Source organism: Leucopleurus acutus, assembly GCF_964270905.1.
Source record: "Leucopleurus acutus genome assembly, chromosome: X".
NCBI lineage: Eukaryota > Metazoa > Chordata > Mammalia > Artiodactyla > Delphinidae > Leucopleurus > Leucopleurus acutus.
Genome location: NC_139148.1, coordinates 111,095,538 through 111,118,785, shown reverse-complemented (window position 1 = coordinate 111,118,785; position 23,248 = coordinate 111,095,538). Strand labels below are relative to the sequence as shown.

Genomic DNA, 23,248 nt, shown 5'->3' with positions numbered 1-23,248 from the left:
TACAAAATAGTAGATAACATACATTTTATTCCTTTTATCCCATACCTGTATTAGATTTGCATTAGTGTCTTGGGTCACAGAGCATTAGTAAGTAAGAGATCATTTTTTGCCCAAATTGTTATTGTTTTTATTGCCCATCACCTGCTTTCTTTTGCTCCAGATGTATTTTTCTTAGCCCTGGGAGACAGGATTATTTATAGTACATAGTGCTCAATAAAAAGCACTTATGTGTAAGGATAGCATGGAGTAAAACTTGATTGCTGTAAATTCAAATTGCACCTCTTCTCTGAAATCTCAAGGGCTCACCTAGGGACTATCAAAATTGAGCGTGAACCCAGGAGGTGAGCATTAGTGGGAAGAGGTCTAGATCTACACCCTTGCTACTCAGTCAGTATGTAGCCTTTGGATCAGCAGGCATGGTGCTTGTTAAAAATGCTGAATCTTGGGCCCCATCCCAGACCTACTGAATCAAAATCTGCATTTTAACAAGATTCTTAGGTGACTGATATGCACATTAAAGTTGAGAAGTGCTGTTCTAGTCCGCATCTTTCACCTTATTTTAGCTGTCCCATTTGTGGTCAACCATTCACTTTGTGACATGACTTTTGGGGTTAGGTCTCTAACTACAGCCTGGGTTGGGAACTTGGGAAGGACTGGATCAGGGCTCAATCTAGGGCCATAAAAGAGAACAACAACAATAACAAAACTGGCCTTGGAATCATAGGTACTGGCTTCCTGAAAACCGTTTTATTTTTCTCTAATTCATCCCAACTGCTATTTTTTTGTTTGTTTTTTTCTGTAGAACAATGATTTTTTTTTTTTTTTTTTTTTTTTTTTTTTTGGTACGCGGGCCTCTCACTGCTGTGGCCTCTCCTGTTGCGGAGCACACGCTCCGGACGCACAGGCTCAGCGGCCATGGCCCACGGGCCCAGCCGCTCCGCAGCATGTGGGATCTTCCCGGACCGGGGCACGAACCTGTGTCCCCTGCGTCGGCAGGCGGACTCTCAACCACTGCGCCACCAGGGAAGCCCTAGAACAATGATTTTAAGTAGCACCATCCCATGCCCCTTTCTTTTTAGGTTGGTTTTGCTCTTTTCTCATTTGCCATGTCCCCTCACCCTTGGCCTAAGTATGGTCCTGCGACACACTCAGGCCCACTGTTGTCAGAGCAGATACTTTCGGATGTGGCCAGCGACTGAACCACTGGAGTTCCCCAACTGATGCAAAGCAAAATGCCCCCAGTTAGGCCAGTCCTTCCTACACCATCCCCACTCCCTGCTCTTCCTCCCCCATGGAAAGCTATATTCCCCCGCTTCTGGAATGTAGCCTAGTTTATCAAATGAAGCTTGACATTTGGGGACATTCTGGGAAATCATTTTAGACAAAAATCCAAGCACAATTCATCCTCACTCCTAATTGTGCCAGTCAGCTTCAGGGAAGACCAGATCCTTCATGAGAACTGCCATCATGCCCTCCACTGGGCCTGATAAGTTGAATTTAGAGCATCTTACCTACTTGGATGGGTTTTGAGTTAGCATTGTATCGACATCTTTCTGGAGCATATTTTTACTCCCTATTAAGTAATTTAAAACATTTAAAAAATATAAATGGCTGTGTCGTGGAATATAGTATAATATTTATATGAATTTTTAAGGTAGAGCACAAGACTTCAAAGAAAATTCTGCTTGTGAAGGGTACTTCAAGCTAGGCTCCTGTATTCCTTCAGGAATAGGTATCTACTCTACTCTACCATTACGGATAGTTAAATGGGCAAGTTTAAGAAGCACTGGGTGTGCCAAGAATTATGCTAGGTGATGGGGATACAGAGATGGCTAAAACCTAGCCACTGATTTCCAGGATCTTAGAAAGGGGGCTATGAAACATTCCGAAGTAGACATTGAGCTCCTGGAGGGCAGGGACTATTCTCTAATGGTTGTTGAATCAATAAAACAGTTTTCTCCTTGTATAATGATCACTTTATATAACAAGTATTGGCTTAGTTCCTCACCTTGTGGGCCAGGCCGTGTGCTGGGAGCTGGGGATTACAGCGATAAATCAGACACACGCCTGGTCTCAGGTAGACCTTCTGGTGGGTGAGACAATCAATGAAGCAGAGACTCACAGGAGGGCACCGTATCCCTGCTAAGAAGCACCAGAAGCAAAGGTTTCTGGAAGGAATGTATTCCACATGGGGTGACATTTAAGACTGAATCATTTTAACTTTGCAAAATATATCACTTAAAACAATAAAAATTATGTTATCAATTATGAAAGGAGAAACCCTTTTGTTTGTTTCACAGAAGTGAGTTCATATCTAAAGGAAGTTTTTCGTGGCATCTCTGACAAACCCGTGAAAACAGCCCAAACTGAACAGCCTAGTGGTGGGGAAAGGGGAAGGAGGAGAAAAAATTCCATGTGGGAAACTAGAGAGGGGAAACTGCTTTTTCTCCCACCATGACTACCGAGAGATATGATCTTACCCATCAGAAGATAATTCTAGATTAGAAAGCAAAACACCTTGGTTCTGGCAAAGTGACTCAACTTTCCGAGACCTGCATTTCCTAATCAGTGAAATAGCACTTAACAAGGTTTGCCCTGCCTCCCCTATGGGTTGTTAAAATGATCAAAAGAGCAAGATATGTGAAAAATTCTAAGATGCTAAGGCTATATACATATAAGGCGTTTCTATGATATGATTTCAGAGGAACAGAAAGGGGCCTCTGGCCTTTCCCAAACTCCTCTCACCTATGGGTTAAAAACTAAATCTTGAATAATTCCTTTGTAATAGGGGAAATAAATATTTAACATGAACTGTGTGACAGGTTTGGGCCTGGGAATTTTAACAGATCTAACTCAGTTAATCCTTATAACATCATTGTGCTATTATTCCCATTTTACAGATGAGTTAGCCTGAAGCTCAAAGTGATAACTTTCCCAAGATCACATACCTAGCAAATGTTGGAGACAAGACCAAAATGTAGGTCTGTCTATCTGAGTCTTAAATTCATTCCCTTAATTATGAAGCCATTCTGATTCCTAAAGTTGATATATGCTAAATTGTAATTTTCCCTAGAGGAATAACTCAATCTCAGTTACTCAGTGACAGAGAGCTAAGTGTCAATGAGTTTGTCAACTCCTTTTCTCAGAGCAGGTTTGACTGGGGTTAAAAGATGGAAGCAGAGGGCACTAGATACCATTCAAGGAGGGTGGAGTGGCATTAAAAATACAAGATGGAGGGGAAAGAGAAGGGACATCGGGAATCAGTCAAGATAGCTCTATTACACAGCTATGGGACTTTGGGGAAGATATTTGGCTTATTTCAATTAAATGAGAATAAGTTGAAGAGTTTTAAGGATTGAGGTGATACTTGTGGGGTCATCATCTGATGTTATGTCCAGCCCTCTATGTCCTTTGAAGGACTGTCCTGCCATTCCCTGTGATTCTGGTGGGGTCGTTAATCATGATGCCCCTCTAACCCTGCCTATAGTGGTGATGGTATAATCTAGGATGGGCCATTTATAGTATTGATATCTTATCCCTTGGCAACAATGGTCTAGAGATGGGCAACAGATCTAAGAGGGATCAACCATATGCCTTCTCTGGATTGACTTTTGGGTGCTGGGATGGATATAAACCTTTTTTTCTATTTGGATTTCTAAATTGGGAGCATTTAAACCTGGTGCTATGGGCAGTCATCTTCCCTTGCACATGGAGAGAGTTGTCTACAGGGTGAACCCAACACACAGAAGAGAGTTGAGAAGATAGAGTACGTGAGCTCTTCCATCCACCTGTGCCTGAAGCAGGTTACCTTTTGAACTTCCCAATTTATAAGTCCCTTATTTTTTTTAAATCATTTTAAAATTATTTATTTATTTTTTAAAACTTTTTTATATTGGAGTATAGGTGATTAACAATGTTGTGATAGTTTCAGGTGTATAACAAAGTGGCTCAGTCATACATACACATATATCTATTCTTTTTCAAATTCTTTTCCCATTTAGCTTGCTACATAATATTGAACAGAGTTCCCTGTGCTATACAGTAGGTGCTTGTTGGTTGTTTAAGCAGTTTGAATGGGATTTCTCTCACATGCTTCTGAAAAAATCCTGACTTATACAGTGTTATAGTATATATAAAATGCATATGCCATGAATAGTGCTGAATAAATGATCATACATGTAATGGAGGAAATAGTTTGAAAAAATATAAATGTGTTTTTCTTATTTGCATTTTGGGGTACGTGATATTTTTCTCAGCCCAAGACATCCATTGACTGCTAAGGAAAAAGGATTGAGAATAAAATATGAAAGAAAACATTAACCTTCAGCTTTTGACATTCAGAATAGAATTCTATGTCAGGGAATACGGCTTGAAAGATAGACATTGTTGGGAGAGGATTTTTCTAAGTTCCCTAAATCTCCTCCTTTAGTATATCAACAGCCAGGCTTGAACAGATAGAAAGTGTAAGGGAGAACGTTCTTCTCCTCTAGCTCTGCACTGTGAGAAAGCCAGAGAAGCTATATGCGTGTCCTAATTTCTCTCTTCACTGTGCAATGGGTCCTGAGCCAATAAGGCGCACCTCAGCATACTTATGTGGGTGGAAAATGTAGTAATTTCCCGGACCAGGGCTCGAACCCATGTCCCCTGCATTGGCAGGTGGATTCTTAACCACTGCGCCACCAGGGAAGTCCCCATTTGTATCTTTTTTAAAAGTTCGATTCCACATATGAGTGGTATCATATGATATTTGTCTTTGTCTGACTTTGTATGATAATCTCTAGGTCCATCCATGTTGCTGCAAATGGCATTATTTCATTCTTTTTTTATGGCTGAGTAATATCCCATTGTATATATGTACCACAACTTCTTTATTCAATCCTCTGTTGATGGACATTTAGGTTGCTTCCATGTCTTGGCTATTGTAGTGCTGCAGTGAACATTGGGGTGCATGTATCTTTTTGAATTACGGTTTTCTCCAGATATATGCTCAGGAGTGGGATTGCTGGATCATATGGTAGCTCTATTTTTTAGTTTTTTAAGGAACCTCCATACTGTTCTGCATAGTGGCTGTACCAATTTACATTCCCATCAACAGTGTAGGAGGGTTCCCTTTTCTCCAGCCCTGTCCAGCATTTATTGTTTGTAGACTTTTTGATGATGGCCATTTTGACCGGTGTGAGGTGATACCTCATTGTAGCTTTGATTTGCATTTCTCTGATAATTAGTGATGTTGAGCATCTTTTCTTGTGCTTTTTGGCCATCTGTATGTCTTCTTTGGAGAACTGTCTATTTAGATTTTCTGCCCATTTTTTGATAGAAAAATAACATAAGTTGATGTAACATGTCAAGTTGTCCACAGGTATTTCTTCTGCAACTTTCTCGGATATCCTTTGTTCACAGGGTCTGTAATGTGGACTTAATCGGAAGCTTAGATGGTTTTAGAAGTCCTTTTCCTCCAACAGCCTATGGTCCTGTGATATGAAGTTTCTAAGGAAAAAAACCTAAAGGTTTTATTTGCAGGATCTGGACTTTCTGCTCAGAGATATATTGTTCTTATTCTAATTGGTTCAAAGCACCAGAGGCTTTGCAGCTGGAGGGTTGAGGGTCCTGGTGTCTACTGGAAGCATGCTCCTTTAAGGTCCTAACTCCCAGACCCTGTGAGTGTAATAAGCCCTATGGGGGAAGGTAACACTGCAAATGGAATCTCCTATTTAAAAGATTCATCCTGCCCTATTTGGTTCCCATTCCATTTTTAAATAGCTTCAACTGTTTGAAAGTTCTTTCTTTTACTGGGTTGACTTCTGTTTTCTTTTTCAACAATGTCAATAGCCCCATTCTGTTCTCTGGAGTCACCCAGACCAAGTGATTTATTAAAAATAATAACCCTGCAAAGATCTGAAGACACTACTAATGGTTTCCCACTAAGTCGTCTCCTGGCTAAACATCTTTAGGTTCCTCAACTAATCCTCAAAGGCTAAGAATCCCAGTCTCCAAATCATATTGGTTGATACTTTCTGGACACATTATAATGTTCAAAGTTTCTTGTTACATATGGTGCCCACAACTGAGTACTTCAGGTGTGGACTGCCAGGTGCAATGAGATTATCATCTCCCTTGATCTCAATACTAGTCTCCTGTTCAAGTAATTCATGAAGCCAGAACAAGTCGATTCATCTTAAGCCAGTAACATGTGGCAATGAGCTTTTAGTCAGCCTTAGGCCATTGGAAGCCTAGAGGTGGGAGATGATGTTGGGGGCTGAGGGACACACTTAACTGCATTCCACGTTTGGCTTTTATATGCCAGTATACTCCTGATTTTGGAAAGAGCTATATTTTCTAACTCTGTGGCATGATTTGCATACAAAATCAGAAACTCAAGTAGATTTTTCATTTATTCAATACTAGCTCCTGACTTTCTGGGTCAGGTTTAATGAAACCCAACCAGAAAATATATTTCAGTTTGATTAACTTTCTTGCCCTGGGATTATTATTCCCCGCAAATACAAGAAGGTCTATCTATACTTTGGGTTCCATTTTAGTAGCAGATAGTTCTTATATTCACCCCCACCCTTTCCCGCAGCTCTGTTGCTATGCAAACTGAAAAGGGCCAAAGGTTCTTAGAAAAAGCAAGCAGTAGTATTTTTGACCCTTGTGATCTGGAGTCAGTGGTGAAGTACAGACAGATTAGTAAACAAAGAACTGTGACTCCTTAGATGGCTTCACCAAGTAGTCAATGTGAGTTGATGATTGTCCTTAAACTCCCAGCTCTGGGTTTGTATATGCTTGCAGTGTGACGTATTTAGTCAGCACTGTTTTATGACTCCACCATTTTTTTTTCTCTTCGTCTAAAATGATCTAGTCAGGGACCCCCTGCAAATGCCAGGCATTAAGTATATCACAATGATAATTCTTTTGACTGAAGCTGGACTTGATTCAGTGGAAAATGACTTCAGTGTATTGGATTTACGGTTCATTTAACGAGTGCTGTAGATGTCAATACATTAGTGTAAACCTGGTGCAGGTGGTAATTTTATTTCTAATGAGGTGTTCAACCAGCATCCTACTATGAAGAGTAGGACAGTGTTCAGTGGGCACAGAATATACCAGTCTAATCAGACCTAGGACACGTGCTAGTTGTACATCACAATGGTGTTAGGACCACTTGACTTCTCTGGGACTCAGTCTCCATGTCTGAAAACAAGCATGTTGGACAAAGACCTTTGCAGCTCGGGACCTCTTAGGATTTGATTAGCAATTGTAGGATATTCCTCATCTTTAGGACATGTGCTCTGTAATGGACATGGATTTCCATGAGCCACCTGTGCTGTGATCTGCACCTCTTACCAAATCCATGGCACTGCAATCCTTCACCTAACTACTGAGTCTCTTGTGTATCTGAATGTCTTACAAGTGAGGTGCTGACTGCCCATCGTTCTGGACTATTTTTTTCAAGGATGTTTGTAGGGGGAGAATCCTTGCGATAGAGAGGTAGCGTCTCCCTCTGGAGCAAAGGGCAGGCATGCTTATTGCCCATTACCCATTATAAAAAGATTCTATAAGCTCGAGTTCCCTAAACTCAGGGTTCTTCTCCTGTAATGCAGCCTCCTTCATAGGCAGGTGTCATTTGGCCCTCTTCACATTGCCCTGTGGGAATTGGGACTTTGGAACCAATGCAAAAATGCTTCTATGCCTGCTACTGCTATTGCTATGAGCAATAAACTCTCCATCTCTAATCCAGGAGTCTCATACTTTCTACCAGTATCCATGAAGGTGTGGCAGGCGAATTTGCTAGCTTGTAATTAGAGTAAAATCTCAGACCCTTCACAGTTCCTGACAACAGCCTAGTCCACATTCACGTTCCACTTTTCTTAATGCCATGGCACCTAGTCTCTGAACAATCCAACTGAAAACACATTGTGTCTTTTAGCTGATTGTTTTTTATGTTAATCTTATCTCCCAACTAGATGGTAAGCACATGAGTCCAGGCACTCTGCCAATACTTTTTCTGTCTACTCTATAGCAGCTGGCATGGGGATGGGTTCATAGTAGGGGCTCAATGTGTTTTTTTGATTGACTTTGGCCATATGCATGCCAGCTGAGCTAAAATACTCCATGCTTTTTACCATTGAACTTCTTGGCTTGGGTGTCTTATTATGGATGAAAACTATAGACCGACTCCTCTAAAACTAGAAAAGCTCTAATGAGAAAGGGAAAAGCTGTTTGTTTTTCAGGCATGTCGGATGCAAGGCGTAGGCATTTCTTAATCAACTGGAGATCATTTGACTAAGGGGCCAACTGCAAAGCTATTCTGAGTCCCACATTTCTAAAGATATCAGGGAAAGTTTGTTGTGCTGGGCTGCTAATAATTATCGTGTTCTGGCTACTTAAGAACTAGAATATAGTCTCTGTGTTTTTGTAGAATTCAAGAGCCTCGGGAGGATATCTATGCCAGCCCATTGCCTTCAACATCAGTGGGAGCTCATTTGACATTTGATGCAAATCCCAGAGGAGGATTTGACTTCCAGTGAGTGCCGTCCCCAAAGCCATACACTTGCTGCTTGTGTTATTTTAAGTATCTTATTATTAATGACCCATTATACCAGAAAGAAAAATGCTATATATGCATTTTCATTCGGCTTACCATTGTTTCCAAAAGCCTGGATTATTCAATTAGTCTAACTGCAGTTTTCTCTAAGGGAATATGGAGATATAACAGGCTTTGTGCATTTAGAACTAAAACATTAGGACTCAGGGCTCTTTTTGTGGCTGTAGCCTGGAGGATGTACTCTCTACTCCCATAATAAATTTTGCATTCTCTCTCTCTCTCTCTTTTGCAGTTATCGGGACTGCAACACTCTCAATTGTCTTCCTGAGTACAACTGATACTACTTTATAGATGTGACATGGTTATCTTTTTCTAACTTTAACTTTGCGTATCTGGCATTTTCTAACTTTAGTTGTGTAAGTTCAGGCTGTTCCTTCTCACCTAGAAATAGTTCCTGCTATTTGAGTTAGGGTATGCCGTCACCAAGTGGTTGCTACTTCTTTGATTAGCATGATCTCAAAATTCAAAATAGGGGCTGCATTGTTTTTGTTGGTGGTGTTAGTGGTGCATGTGTTAAGGTCTGGGTAGTGTGACACCTGCAAATAGGTGAAGGTATCAAGTATCAGAGGTAGTTGGGGGTAAATCTTCATGAAGCAACAGGAAGATACTGAAGTACAAAAAAATGGGTCATTATTTGAGGAGGGGAGAGGAAAGGCAGTTTGAGGTTCAAGGAATGAAAGCAGGGACAGAGGACTTGTGGAGTGAAGGGTACAGGGAAGACATAGGATGGAAACGAAAATGACCCAGAGTTAAGTGACCTCGATCACTGTTTCTGCACTTTTCTATGGTTCCTGTACTTGCTGGGGAGTCTGACTAGCAAGATAGATACAGTGTCTTGAGCAGGATTATGTCTTGTACATCTTTGTATTCCCCCACAGTGCCTAGCACCGTGCTGGGCACATAATTGGTCCTTAATAAAGATCTGTTGAATGAATGACCCAAACCTGCTGGAGTTGAGATGATACGTAATGGAGGAGGTAGCTGCTGGCTTGAGGCATAGGAGCAGCTCCCAATGAGCAAGTCTTGACAAGGTTCTGCCTCTATCGTTAAGCTGAGGGCCCCACACAACCTTAGATGGCTCCTATGATCAGTCTTCCAAAGTATAACCTTCTCTAACTCTTCTGAGTTAGGTAGCTACATACCTTCTTTTTCTTTTTTAAAATCTCAGATCCAAGGCCCTTGAAGTCCTTCATACCTCTGAACCAGTCTGGGTGGTTGGAAAAGTATGACATATGACATATAGAAGCTCTTGAATTTAATTTAATTTTTATTTTTTATACTTTTTAAAATAAATTTATTTTATTTTATTTATTTTTGGCTGCATTGGGTCTTCATTGCTGCATGCAGGCTTTCTCTAGTTGTGGTGAATGGGGGCTACTCCTCCTGCAGTGCACAAGCTTCTCATTGCAGTGGCTTCTCTTGTTGCAGAGCACGGGCTCTAGGTGTGTGGCCTCAGTAGTCGTGGCGCACGGGCTTAGTTGCTCCGTGGCACATGGGATCTTCCCAGACCAGGGGTCGAACCCGTGTCCCCTGCATTGGCAGGCGGATTCTTAACCACTGTACCACCAGGGAAGTCCCTTTTATACTCTTTTAAGGGTTACTTTCCATTTACGGTTATTACCAGATGTAGGCTGTATTCCCCGTGTTGTACAATACATCCTTGAGCCTATTTTACACCCAATAGTTTTGCCTCCCACTCCCCCACTCCGAGACATACGGAAGCTTTTTTTTAAATAAATATATTTTTAAATTTTATTTATTTATTTATTTGGTTGTGCCGGGTCTTAGTTGTAGCACATAGGCTCTTAGTTGTGGCATGTGAACTCTTAGGTGTGGCATGCGTGTGGGATCTAGTTCCCAGACCAGGGATCAAACCTGGGCCCCCTGCATTGGGAGCAGAGAGTCTTACCCACTGCGCCACCAGGGAAGTCCCTATATGGAAGCTTTAGCTTGGAGGACGCGAGACCTAGAGCTTCTTCCATTCATAAGGTGTGTAGGGAGTGGCTGGATAGGCTTTTAAAAATGTATATGAAGAGAAAACTGAGGATCATTCCAAGTAGGATGTTTGTTGGAATTAAGAGCCTGTTCAGACACAGTTCTTCTCCAGAAGGGGGTTTATCCCTGCATGATAATACGTGTACCATGTTATCTTTGGCCCTGGCCAGCATCGGCTCACATAATTGGTTTTTAAAGCTACAGATGCTCCATCTCACCTGTTACCCAAATATTATAACTCATAAAAATCTGGTGAAATCATCCCTGATGCTGCCCCTATGGTGGAAGTTAAGTCCTTGAGGACAATAGTTTTAGTGAGCAGGTATGATGACTTATTTGGCACCATAAACTTCTACATCTCTAACACAGAATTCCCCAACCAAGGGTCCATTTGGAGTGGTATAATAGCATAGTGGATAACAGCATGGGCTTTGGAGCCAGACATACATGGGCTCAAATTTTACCTCTGCCTTGTAGGAGGTTTTTGTCATTAGGCAAGTCACTTAATGTCTCTGTACCTTGGGTTCCTAACCTATAAAATGGGGTAATATTAACTACCTTACATGGTTGTTATGAAGGTTAAAGTAAATGATAAGACACATGTAATGTGATTAACACAGCGCTTAGTATATAAGAAGCACACACTCACTGGTAGCTATTATATGTATTTCTTCCTAGAATGCAAACTTTTGGAAGTGATGACCCTGGATAGTGTCCCATCTTGTTCACCACTATGTCCTTGCCCTCAGCTTCTGAGGCTTGTGCAGACTCTCCAGACAGGCTCTCTCCTGTCCCACAGAATGCTGAACAAGTGGGAGCTTGTAAGCTAAGTAGGATGTCATTTTGAGTCACCGTTGCTCTAATTTCTTGAGACATTTGTGAAAAACAATTGGATTCCCTTCAGCTTTAATTTCCCTCCCTTCCCAGATAAATTTTCCAAATGTCCACTTTCTATTTCCTCGATCAAGGCCAGAGTTGCAGGAAGCTGGCCTTCAATCTCCAACCAGTCTGAGAGCACCATTTGGGCTCAAGAACAAATTGTATTGGAAAAGCAGCAGAAGCACTGAAATGAATTGTCATGAATTGAGGCTTCAAATGAAAGCACAAGGCCGAGGCTGGTCCTAATTGGCAGTGGACTTACTCAGGTAAGAGGCCAATTTCAAATATCTCATTGAAGAACTTTTGTAATATGCACCCCCTCCCTCCCAATCACCTCCTTCCATCCACATACAGCCTTTGGAAGATGATGATCATTGAGTAAAGGTAACACTGAGTTATTTCACATTTCTTTAAAATCTCTAATCTATAAACTATGTGCAGACATAGAAAAACTTTGAACCATGGTACAATTTGAAATGTTCCCTGTGGTAGGGTGAGTAACGGTACCCTAAATGTTTCCACATCCTAATCCCTGGAAACTGTGAATATGCAACCTTATATGCAAAAGGGCCTTTGGAGATGCAATTGAGTTAAGGAGCTTGATATGGGAAGATTATTCTGGATTATCTGGGTGGGTCCAATGTAATCACATGGATTATAATAAGAGGGACTCAGGAGGAGACCAGAGCAGAGGAAAAGGCAGTGTGATGATAGAAGCTGAGACTGGAGTGATGTACTTTGAAGATGGAGGAATGGGCCAAAAGCCAAGGAATACAGGCAGTTAGCTACTAGAAGCTGACTAAGGCAAATAAATGGATTTCCCCTTCAGAGCCTCCAGAAGGAACCTGGAAACCCTGTCTGCACTGTCACTTTAGCTCATTGAGACCCACTTCAGACTTCTGACCTCCAGAACCATGAGAGAATAAATCTGTGTTGTTTTGAGCCAGCCCTCCAAATTCTCCCAGATATGCCAGAGAGCCAGAAATTCACAATATTAGAACTATTCTTTTGGGAGCTATCACTGAAGGACACAATTGCTAGAAGTTTCCACTAAAATACAGAGGAAAAATGTGTTAGGCAACATTCAGTATTGTGTTATGCCTTCTTCTGGCTGGCTGGCAGAGAGCATGGAAGGGGACCCAGGATGCAGGGATTTCTGGGTCCTGGGGCATCGTGAAGATAGACTTGACAAGTGGGATCTGTGTAGCTGGATACAGCAAGTGATGCCTGGGATGAGAGGGTGCCAAAAGAGAAGAGAGAGAACCTAAAAACTAAATTCCATTTATTATGGAATGTATTATGTCCTGGGGCCAACCAGTGAAGAACTCACTGGTTGTGAGCAGCATCTTACTTACTTACTTTATTTATTGCCGCATGGCATGTGGGATCTTATTTCCCCAACCAGGGATCAAACCCGTGCCCCCTGGAAGCATGGAGCCTTAACCACTGGACTGCCAGGGAAGTCCCCGTGAGCATCATCTTTGTGACTAATCCAGCTTCAAGTCTGTTCCATAGAGCTCCCCATAAGCTTAAAGAAATAAAGAACTTCCTGTGCTTGCTGAGTCCTACAAACTCCCTGACTTTGGGACTGACTGCTCTTTGGTCTGCCCCTGTTGGGTTGGTTCTCTTTCTGGTACTCTGACATCCTGCCACCTCTACTCCCTATTGTGGACTCCTAGCGTCCTCTGACTTCAACTCTTTGGTCTGTGCCTGCCAGATACTTTTCTATTCTTAGAGCCTTGAGTTTCCGGCTCCCAGGAATTCTTTGCTCTAACCTAGAAACCCTTTGCCACCAGCCCCCTGGCACCAAACCCACCATCGGGCCCTGATCAGGAGACCTCCCAGATTCCTTGTGAGATGACTCTTTTTGAGGGAGAATTCTCCCCGCCACTGCACCCCCCAACCACCAAAGTATTTTGGTGTTTACAATAAGAGGTAGTAGGTTTACAGATGAAGGATCTTGAATCCAAAAACCTACTTTCTCTGTCTGCAACCATCACACATGGTCACCTGCCTTCCCTTCCTCTGATCTCATTCCCAGAGAACTCTAATGCAAGTCCAGAAAACTGAGGGACTTTGAACCCATTAGTAGCTTCACCTCTCCATCCCCCCACCTCCCCGCCATCTTCACTTGCAGTTTGATGACTTGAATGTGAGGAGTATGGACCCAGTCAGTTGGGCCTTAACACACACATTCAGAGATGCATATCTGACCTATACGGTTAATATGCTCTTCTAGCAACCCAGGATAGAGAGATTTCTTGTTTCCCAGGGTGATTGCCTGAGAGTGAATGCCACAGTGTCACCCAAGTGATGCCTGTAGTCTAGGATATATAAGAGATTTCCTTGTTAAACTTCCAAGAGGCCTCAGGAAAATCCATTCACATATGAATGCTGACTTCCCAGGAACTGGACTAGGGAGCTGAGGTATTGTAAAGGAGCATGACTTGTTTGCTGACTTGTTTACCAGGCTTAAGTTGTATAATCACAAGAGTCCAAGAATCTCAAACAGCCCACATCCAGTTCTCAGACAGCAAGACCTGATGTGGTCTGAATCCCAGGCTATTAACATAATTCTTGAATGGCTAACACTTCAACAATACCTGCTGGTAGAACCAGAGCTTGAGTGGTGGTGGAACAGGCCAGACTGGAATAGATAAGACCTGGGAATTCATGAGGGTTTAGTGGGTCAGGGGAAGGCTGGGACTGGGACAAGAATGTAATTTCGGGGTTTCATAATTTAGTTATTATAGGCTTGAGTACATGATAGTTGGAATCCAATCAGGGTAGGTTCAGAATCAAATGATACCATGGAGGGCTAAGAGCAGGTAAGATGTGAGTGTAAGTGTCCACAATGACAAACCAAGAACCAGTTGTTGGCTAAGCAGAAGTGAGGAGTTGACAATGGTCATCCAAGTAGCTGGCGATTGGCAGAGTCCAGATTAGCTGGTGGGTAACTATCAAGGGAGTATGGTAGTGGGTATTAGGGATTCAGATCGAGATTCAGACTGGGAAACAGGTTTTTGTGTAGGAGATGTAGTCCCACAACTGGGATACCAGGCAAGGAATCACAGGGGAGGAAGACATGGAAGAGCTCTCCTTATGGAGGTACCTGTATTCTGTCAGTAGAAAACTGTGACTTGGTGCTGAGTTGCTAGATTATTTCGGTCTTCTCCAAACTCCTGACTGGAGCCGTCCACCCCCAGCCTGCTATCCACAATATAGCCAGAGTGAGCATTTGAACATGTCAAACTGACCTTATCGCTTGTAATCACTCTTAGGAAGAAGACTAGACTCTTCACCAACCTCTACAAGGCTCTCATGGTTTGGCTCCTACCCACGTCTTTAGCCCCCTCTTCCACCGTTTTCTCTTTCACTTGTGCCCCTCTAGCTGCACTGAGTCTCTATAGGCCCCTCAGCTCCCTACTGTCTGAGCTGTTGCATGTGCAATTGCTTCCGCTTGGAGAATACCTCACCTCTCTCTTCAACCTTCCAGTCTCAACTTAAAAGTCACTACCTTCTCTGAGTCATTTACCTAAAGGAATGCCCCCTTAGTCTTCATAACGATGCTCCTCACCACCATCACTTACAAGGCATAGCCACCAACTTTGCTTACTGTGAGCAAGTCCACAGCCTTCCATGCACCACTTCCACCAGGCTTTACACCCCAATATCCTCATCACCCCACCACAATTCCCCATTGTCATGTCCACCACCATACCCTCCTCCACTGGCTACACCCTCTAGCCACACCCACTACCGCCAGCTTCGTCCACCCCTTTTATAACCCATGCTCCTCTTTGCCCCATCTCCCTATCGTCCCTTGTCCATCCAGCAGCTACAAATTGTAGCAGCCCTACCCTACTGACCCTACTAATGGACAAGGGCTCTTTTACTTATAGTTCAAGTATCAGCCAGCTTCAGTGATGTCTCCCCTGACCATTCAGCCTGGATTAGCTTTCCCTGTTTTCCATAGCATACCACCCTCCTGCCTTACAGTCCTAATCACGATGGTAATTACATAGTACATTTTGTGATTGTGTTGAATGGTTGTCACCCCACAGGGTCTATGTCTATCTTGCTTACTGCTATTTCTCCTGTACCTTAAGACACAAATCTCAAAATCTGTTTGCTGAATCTTGTTGAATCAAGTGTTGCAGGTAAAAAACTTGAGGCTCAGAGCAGCTAAATAACGTACTCAGAGTTGCACAGCTCCTAAGTGCCAGAGCTGGGATTCAAACCCAGTTCTGGTTGACTGTAAGTCCTCTGGGTTCTTAACCATCATGCCAGTCGTTTCTGCCAGATCATCTGCGTCAGCATCACTTGGGATCTCATTGAAAATGCAACTTCTCAGGCACTGTGAAAGGCTTACTGAATCAGAAGGTCTGAAGGTGCAGCCTAGCAATCTTTTACCAAGTCCTCCAGGTGACTCTGAGGCACGCTCCAGTGTGAGAACCGCTGCTCTGCCCTGCACTGCCCATTATGTGGTTCCCTCTTGGTAGGAGATCCAGGTGATTCCCTTCTATGCAAATATCCCTAATGGTACCTAGCATGGGGCTCAGCATACTGTAGGTGTTTAATAAGTACATGTTGAATAATAAGTGAATTAAGCTCTAGGGCACATTAGTTTTTGAAAGGCAGAAATAGGCTTTTTCATCACACCTGTGGGAGAGCAGTGAAAAAACACCATAAAAAGCCTAATATAAGGGCCATGACACTTGCTTGGAGAAGTTTTCGAGATTAAATTATTCATTTGTTACCTCCTCCTACCTTCTTCCTTTCAGGTCAGTCATTTCCATGGAACTGTCTCTGACCCCTGTGGTTCATCTCGATAGCTCTCTTGTTTGGCTTCTTTATAGCATTTTGAGTATCATTCAAGCTATCCCTGGATTATATGTGACAATGCATCTTTTGAGTATCTCAGTTATATAAATCATTGTCTCTGTAATGAAACTTTATTCTCCTTAGCACATAGACTGTGTCTTTTCTTGTCTCCCCTAGTTTCTACCACGGCCTTAAGTATGCAGTAGCATGTTGGAATAATATTTTAATAGATTATCCCCTACATGTGTGTATGTGTGTGTGTGTGCGTGTGTGTGTGTGTGTCTTTACACCTAGCCCTTCCCATATTCAGCAAAGAAATTTCATCACCTAAGAGAAAGGTTATTATAGTAGGAAAGCAGAAAACTAAAAAGTTAATTCTCACCCTTGGAGTTTTAAAAGCCTATTTAGAGTTTCAGGAACCAGGACTTTTGCGCTTCAAAATCCTAAGCCCTAAAGAACCCAGGTCATACACTTCATGACATACGTACTAGATTTGAAAGGATACAGGATCAATCTGAGCAAGTTTTTCTTTCTCCCCAGACTAGGTGAAAATTTCACGGGACGTGAGAGGAGTGAGTTAGAACAAAAGTCCTTGTTAACAGAGGTGCTGTAACCTGCCCTGTGGGGCAAGACCCAAGTTGAAGACGAAGGGGAGAGGGATGGAGAAAACTGAGCAGATTGGACTGCTGGCCTCTCTGCACTTAGACGCAACAAGCCTGAAGTGTTCCCCTGAGCCCGGCCTGGCTCCAGAGCAGTGGAGTAGAGCTGGCTGCAGGTGTTATCGCAGGGACAGGGCTTGAGGCAGCCTTATCATTCCCTGCACTCAGGTGAGGTATGGGGAGAACCAAGTGTTTTCTGGATGGCCATGAGGGTCCTCAAGACCTGAGAAAACTTCAACTCAAGGTTAAGGAGGCATGGCAGTGATGTGAGTCCAACTGTAATTGAGGCCTGGGTGGAATTTGAATAGCCCTGCAACCCATGTGCAGAGACAGTTGAGGCCATACATGACAGTGTACCTGTCAGTGGGTTCCAGCGTGGACAGCAGAAAACTAAAGATCAAATACTTTCTCCTTGTCTTAGCCACAGCCTCAGAGATTGTGAGGATAGCTTGAATGGACTGAGATTAAGTTTTATATTACCTGGAGGAATGGGAGCTCAAAATAGACTAAGTTATAAGAAAAAAATTCTCGTGCACCTGAATTTGTGAGTTGACATTTATAGCAACCCCACCAAGGCACTCTATATTTGGTCAGTTGGATTGACTTGATGAACCAAAGCCTTTTTCCTGAGGCCAATATTTAAGAGAAAAGTGAATCAGAAGACAAGAAGCCTCCGCTGGGGGTTGGGTACATTAGTAGGTATTGAAGCGCTCCCTGAGCTGTCCTTGCCTTAGAATGCTTTCACTCCAACACTTCTCAGCTTCTTTAGTCCTCAGTAGTGACCATGAAGTCTCAGCTTCTTCAGTCCTCAGTAGCAAATACTGGATACTGCAATACCCCTGGTTAACCAAGGGAGAGTCTAGCTAGGGTCACTCAACTACTTACTAATGGGCACGAGGGTGAATTCAGGCATTTTAGTTTTCACAGACAGAGGTGGAAACAAGAAGAGGTTTTAACATAAGCCCCAGATACCCAAATTTGGGTGTAGTTACAGACGTATGAATTGATCACTGAGTTTTAGCAGGTAAACACAACTGGACAGGTTCATCTTTTTAAGGGGGCTGTAGCCTGAGTATTGCATTTGGAAGGGCCACAGTATTTATTAAGCTGTGTGGGATTGCTCTGATTGTGCTATAGGAAGGCAGAGGTCTCCAGAGTCAATTGGGGTGGTCGAATCACATTCAATGAATGTCCTAGCGTCTCCGTTGAAGAATCTTGCTATTGAGGGACTCCCCTGGAGTGATCAATTAAAAGCAGTCGCATTAAGCAGCTAACGGTGCTGGGAAATCAATACCAGCATGGGGAAGAAACAATTCCCTGCAATGATTTCTGTGCACATTTTGATTCTTGTACCTAATGACATTAGGATCCGCTAATGACACATAACTCAAGGAGGTGCTTCTTTCCCAGTTAAGCGTGAAGCACATTTTTGCCCCTACAACCTTGGCAGCCACGTGGGAGGCCTACTTTCACTGCTGGGAAGCAATAGATTAAGGTAAGGCAGCCCAACTTTCCTTCTGTGTGTCACTCCTGTGGGAGAGATGGAGGTCAGATAGAAGGAGATTGGCATATGGGTCCTTCTTTCATTTGTCGAGCATTTGTCCGCACTGGCCCTGCGCCTTTAATTGCTCCTTCCCCACTTATGGGGAAGCCTATAAAAGACACCTGCAGCTCAGCCCAAACTGCTTCGAGGCTTTGCAGATTCCACTACTTCTTCCCAGCATTTTACCCCAAAATGCGGATTGAAAGAAATATTGTATTTCTTTTGTTCTCTAAACATGATTTAGTCTGTTTAGAGACCACATAGCCCTGCCCAAATTTGGTAGAAACTTCAATGTCAGTGACTATTGAGGCCTCCAGGGTCACGTTAAGTGCTGGGTGTCTTGGACACCAATCACAGGGAGTCCTCAGGTCTTCAGTCTACATACTGGATGGTCTCTTCAAGGCTAACAGCTCTGCTGACTCTGCCTCAAGCCGAGGCAGAGGGGTTTCCATCTAGGCTGGGAGCCCTAGAGGGGCCTGCAGTCTAGCCTTCCTTGGATACCACTTTGCCATTTTCCTCTGAGGCCTTGTCACTTCCCTATGCACTGTCAGGAAACAGGGTACCTATATTCTCTACTTGTAGAATCTATAAAACTCCAGTAGCCCTGCCAGTTTTGAGGACACCATCTTAAAGCTCTAGGTACCTCTTTATCTGAGGTACCAAACCTCAGAGACACTTCCATTTTAGAACAGCAGTTTAACTCTGCTTCCTTTTGCCTTGGCTTTAGAACACAGCATTCTTTTAACTTTGACCTGAAGCTGTTGAATCCCCAGGTTTCCAAGTCACAAGGCCACTCTAGGTAGGCTGTGTATGTGTGTGTGTGTGTGGGGGGGGGGGGGTGCGTGCGTGCGCATGTGTGGGTGGATATTGGAAGGGCGGAGGGACTCTCCTTTCTGAATTTCCCCTTTCTCATCCTCCCTGCCCCTCCACCCTTCTTCACCTGTCAAACTCCTAGCCATCCTTCAAGACTCAGCTTATATGTCACTCTTTTAGATAAGTTTTCCATGGTCCCTTACTCTAATTAGACTCCCGTTTTATGCATGTATAGCACCCTGTAGCTATCCTACTTAGCACATGCCATAATGGTAATGAGTTAGTAAGGTGCTTGTTAATATTAGTTTCTCCCACTGGTTTGTGGGTTCCATAAGTATAGGGACTAATCTTTTTTGTTCATTGTTATACCCCTATCACCTTCCAATATCTGATGTTTAGAAGTTGTAAAAGAATGGAATAAGTGAATACATGAAGAGAAATCTCCATGGTTTTGAAATAACAATGCAGAGGTTATTTTCTAATCTTTCTTTACATTTATATAGTGGTGTTAGCTTATAGGATGAAAATCGACAATGAATTGACTATTGTTATGCCAAAAGAGTTGGCATAGAGTTGTTGATATTATCCTTTTCAACATATATAGTATCTGTGGTGATATCCTTTTTTTCATTCCTTGTATTGGTAGTTTGAGTCCTCTCTCTTGGACTTTATGAAATAAAAAATTCCTATTCATCTAAGAAATACCATTAAGAGAGTGAAAGGCAAACCAGTGTGGGAGACGATGTTTGCAATATACATAATGGGCAAAGGGCTTGTATTCAGAATATATATAAACAACTCTATAAGTCTATTAAAAACTATAGATAACCCAATTTAAAAATTGTAAAGACTTGAACAGATATTTGACAAAATAGGATATATATATATATATATTTTTTTCGGTACGTGGGCCTCTCACTGTTGTGGCCTCTCCTGTTGCGGAGCACAGGCTCCGGACGCGCAGGCTCAGCGGCCATGGCTCACGGGCCCAGCTGTTCCGCGGCTTGTGGGCTCTTCCCGGACCGGGGCACGAACCTGTGTCCTCTGCATCGGCAGGCGGACTCTCAACCACTGCGCCACCAGGGAAGCCCAAAATAGATTATTGAAATGGTCAGCAAGCATTGTTACTCATCAGGGAAATGCAAATTAAAACCACAATGAGAAACCACTACACGTCTATCAGGATAGCTAACATTAAAAAGACCAACAATACCAAGTATTGTCAAGGATGGGGAGCTGCTAGAACTCTCCTACGTTATTGATTGGAATCTAAATTGGTACAACCACTTTGGAAAACTGACAGCATCTACTCAAGTTGAACATATGTGTGTGTACCCAGTGACCTTACAAATCTATCTTTCTTCCTATCTATCTATCTATCTATCGTCTCTCCAACAGAAATGCATATGTGTGTGCACCAAAAGACATGTGCAAAATGTTCATAACGGCATTATTTGTAATAGCACCAAATTGAAATAAAACCAAATGTTCATCAACATTGGACTAGATAAATTGTGGTATATTCACACAATGGAATGTCATAGAGCAATTAAGAGAGAGTGGCATGGACATATCTACACTACCAAATGTAAAATAGCTAGTGGGAAACAGCCATGTAGCACAGGGAGATCAGCTTGGTGCTTTGTGACCACCTAGAGGGGTGGGGTAGGGAGGGTGGGAGGGAGGGAGATGCAAGAGGGAAGAGATATGGGGACATATGTATATGTATAGCTGATTCACTTTGTTATGAAGCAGAAACTAGCACACCATTGTAAAGCAATTATACTCCAGTAAAGATGTTAAAAAAAGCTACTACTACACCAAATAAGTGAATTAATCTCACAGATATAAGGTTGAGAAAGAAGCTAGATGCAAAGGAGAGTCCATTTATATCAAGTTCATATACAGGCAAGATTAATCAATGATGACAGAGAAATCAGAATAATGGTAGACCAGGAGGGACGTTAGAGAGATGTTTGGGACGCTGATTAATGTTCTAAGTCCTGATCTAGGCGGTGGTAACATGTGTGCTGTTTATAAAAATTAATCAATCTGTACAATTAGGATTTACCTTTATTGTGTGTGTTATACTTTAATTAAAAGTTTATAAAAATAAAATAAGAATGAATATATTAGAGAGAGAGGGTTACACTGCATGATTTTTCATGTTCCTTACAGTTCTAACATGCTATGATTTTGTGTGAAAATGCTTTGAAAATAATAAAATCCTCTACAAGTATAAGGTCTTTTATTAGTAGTAGTAGTAGTTGACCTTGAACTCCTAGTGATTTCTTGATCAAACAGTGGTAAATAATTTGCTTTAAATTTCTATATATTTATTTCCCACTTAAAAAATGTGTCACCTCTCTGCTTTTCTGGCTATTGTTCATTTCCTAATTCCTTTGAACTTTTCTGTCAAGACCCTGGATGAGAAACCGGAGACAAATACCATGGAGAGTAATCTTGAACCCTCTTAAATTTTGAGCTGGCAATAAACAATGGCAAAGCCTTGAAAGGTTTAAGGAGAATGGTTCATGATTTTTTTTTTTTTTTTTTTTTTTTTTTTTTTTTTTGCTGTACGCGGGCCTCTCACTGTTGTGGCCTCTCCCGTTGCGGAGCACAGGCTCCGGACGCGCAGGCCCAGCAGCCATGGCTCACGGGCCCAGCCGCTCCGCGGCATGTGGGATCTTCCCGGACCGGGGCACGAACCCGTGTCCCCCGCATCGGCAGGCGGACTCCCAACCACTGCGCCACCAGGGAAGCCTGGCTCGTGAGTCTTTGAGTCAGCTGTGGCTTTGTATTGCTCAGACTAGGTTTTCTACTTACATGCATAATGTAGCAGTGGAAATAATAATGATTTTCCCGATCACTTGACCTCTGTTAGGAGTTAATAATTCTAATGTCAGGTGAAAGTAATGCTAGAAGAATAATAAGACACATTTGACATTCATTTCCAAAAGTAGTCATTCAAATCGTATTATTTTATCATTGCCGTCACTTTTCTTTCCCTCAGCCTTGCCAGTAAAACTCAGTTAATGAATCTACCAGTAAGCACAGTTAATAGAGTGGCTGACTTACTCTCAGAGATGAGGCTTTGGCTTTACTGAGGCCACTGAGCTTGTTCAAAACCCAATATACATTTTATTCCCTTGGAAGTTTTTCCTCTCTTTCAGGTATTCGTTAAGAACTCAACTTTCTTGGTATCCAAATGAAAGTTTCCTTTAAAGGTATATCACCTTTCTAATTCTTGGCCTGGGAAAAAATGTCAGAAAATTCTTTAAATCTATCTAGTAAAGTATTTTAAATGCTCATCTTGCACTTTTGAGTGAGGTGTAATTTACATTTCATACAAGTAGAAGCTGAGCAGCAAGCTGTAAGTAATTATCGTATAATTAAATGTCTACTATGAAGGGAAGGAAAACGTGAGCTCCTTCGTGCTTTCCGTGACTGGGTTATGCAATGGCTCTTTATCTTTACAGCTCTTTATCTCAGGAAGGCTCCAGGGGACCTACTCAGGGTTTGAAGAGATACCTCTGAGTTGCCAATATAGTTTCAGTTGCAGACTGAGGCCATCCCTTTGCTGTCCAAGCAGACCATATGGAAATGGATTCTGTAGCTTTGGTTTTAGAAATGGAAACCAACGTGTCTATTCCTCTCAGTGACTTTGAAAACGTTTTCCCCTATGTTAACATTTGTAAATAGGAAACCACCATGAAAATTAATACTTAATGGTTACCATGGATGAGTTTTATTTTTTCAAATTCACAAAGCAGTTGGCTTTGGGGATGATAATCAAATGCCAAGTGCATTTGTAATTAGGTGAAATGCTCCTGTGATCTGATTTTGTTTAATATGTATTTAAAAATATTCACTGAGTCCCTGCTACGTTCAAGATGCCATAGGGCGTTCAAAGGTCAAAAAAGACATGGT

General features: G+C 42.4%; 1 protein-coding gene across 3 annotated transcripts in view; it reads left to right on the top strand.

The window, feature by feature from the left end:
- The window catches only part of SMARCA1 (SNF2 related chromatin remodeling ATPase 1), a gene marked incomplete at its 5' end in the record, with an annotated part of 154,916 nt that extends 136,459 nt beyond the window's left edge, over positions 1 to 18,457 (top strand). For 2 of the 3 annotated variants that reach the window (XR_014327116.1, XR_014327117.1), the window contains 2 exons: positions 11,569 to 11,745; positions 18,373 to 18,457. Coding sequence is in view for 1 of the 3 variants with exons in the window: in XM_082864640.1 (XP_082720766.1) it covers positions 8,420 to 8,494 (75 nt within the window). Of the gene's footprint in view, positions 1 to 8,419; positions 8,525 to 11,568; positions 11,746 to 18,372 lie in introns of those variants that run through there. The other variant, XM_082864640.1, reaches the window with a different exon arrangement.
- Between the last annotated feature and the right edge of the window lie 4,791 nt (positions 18,458 to 23,248).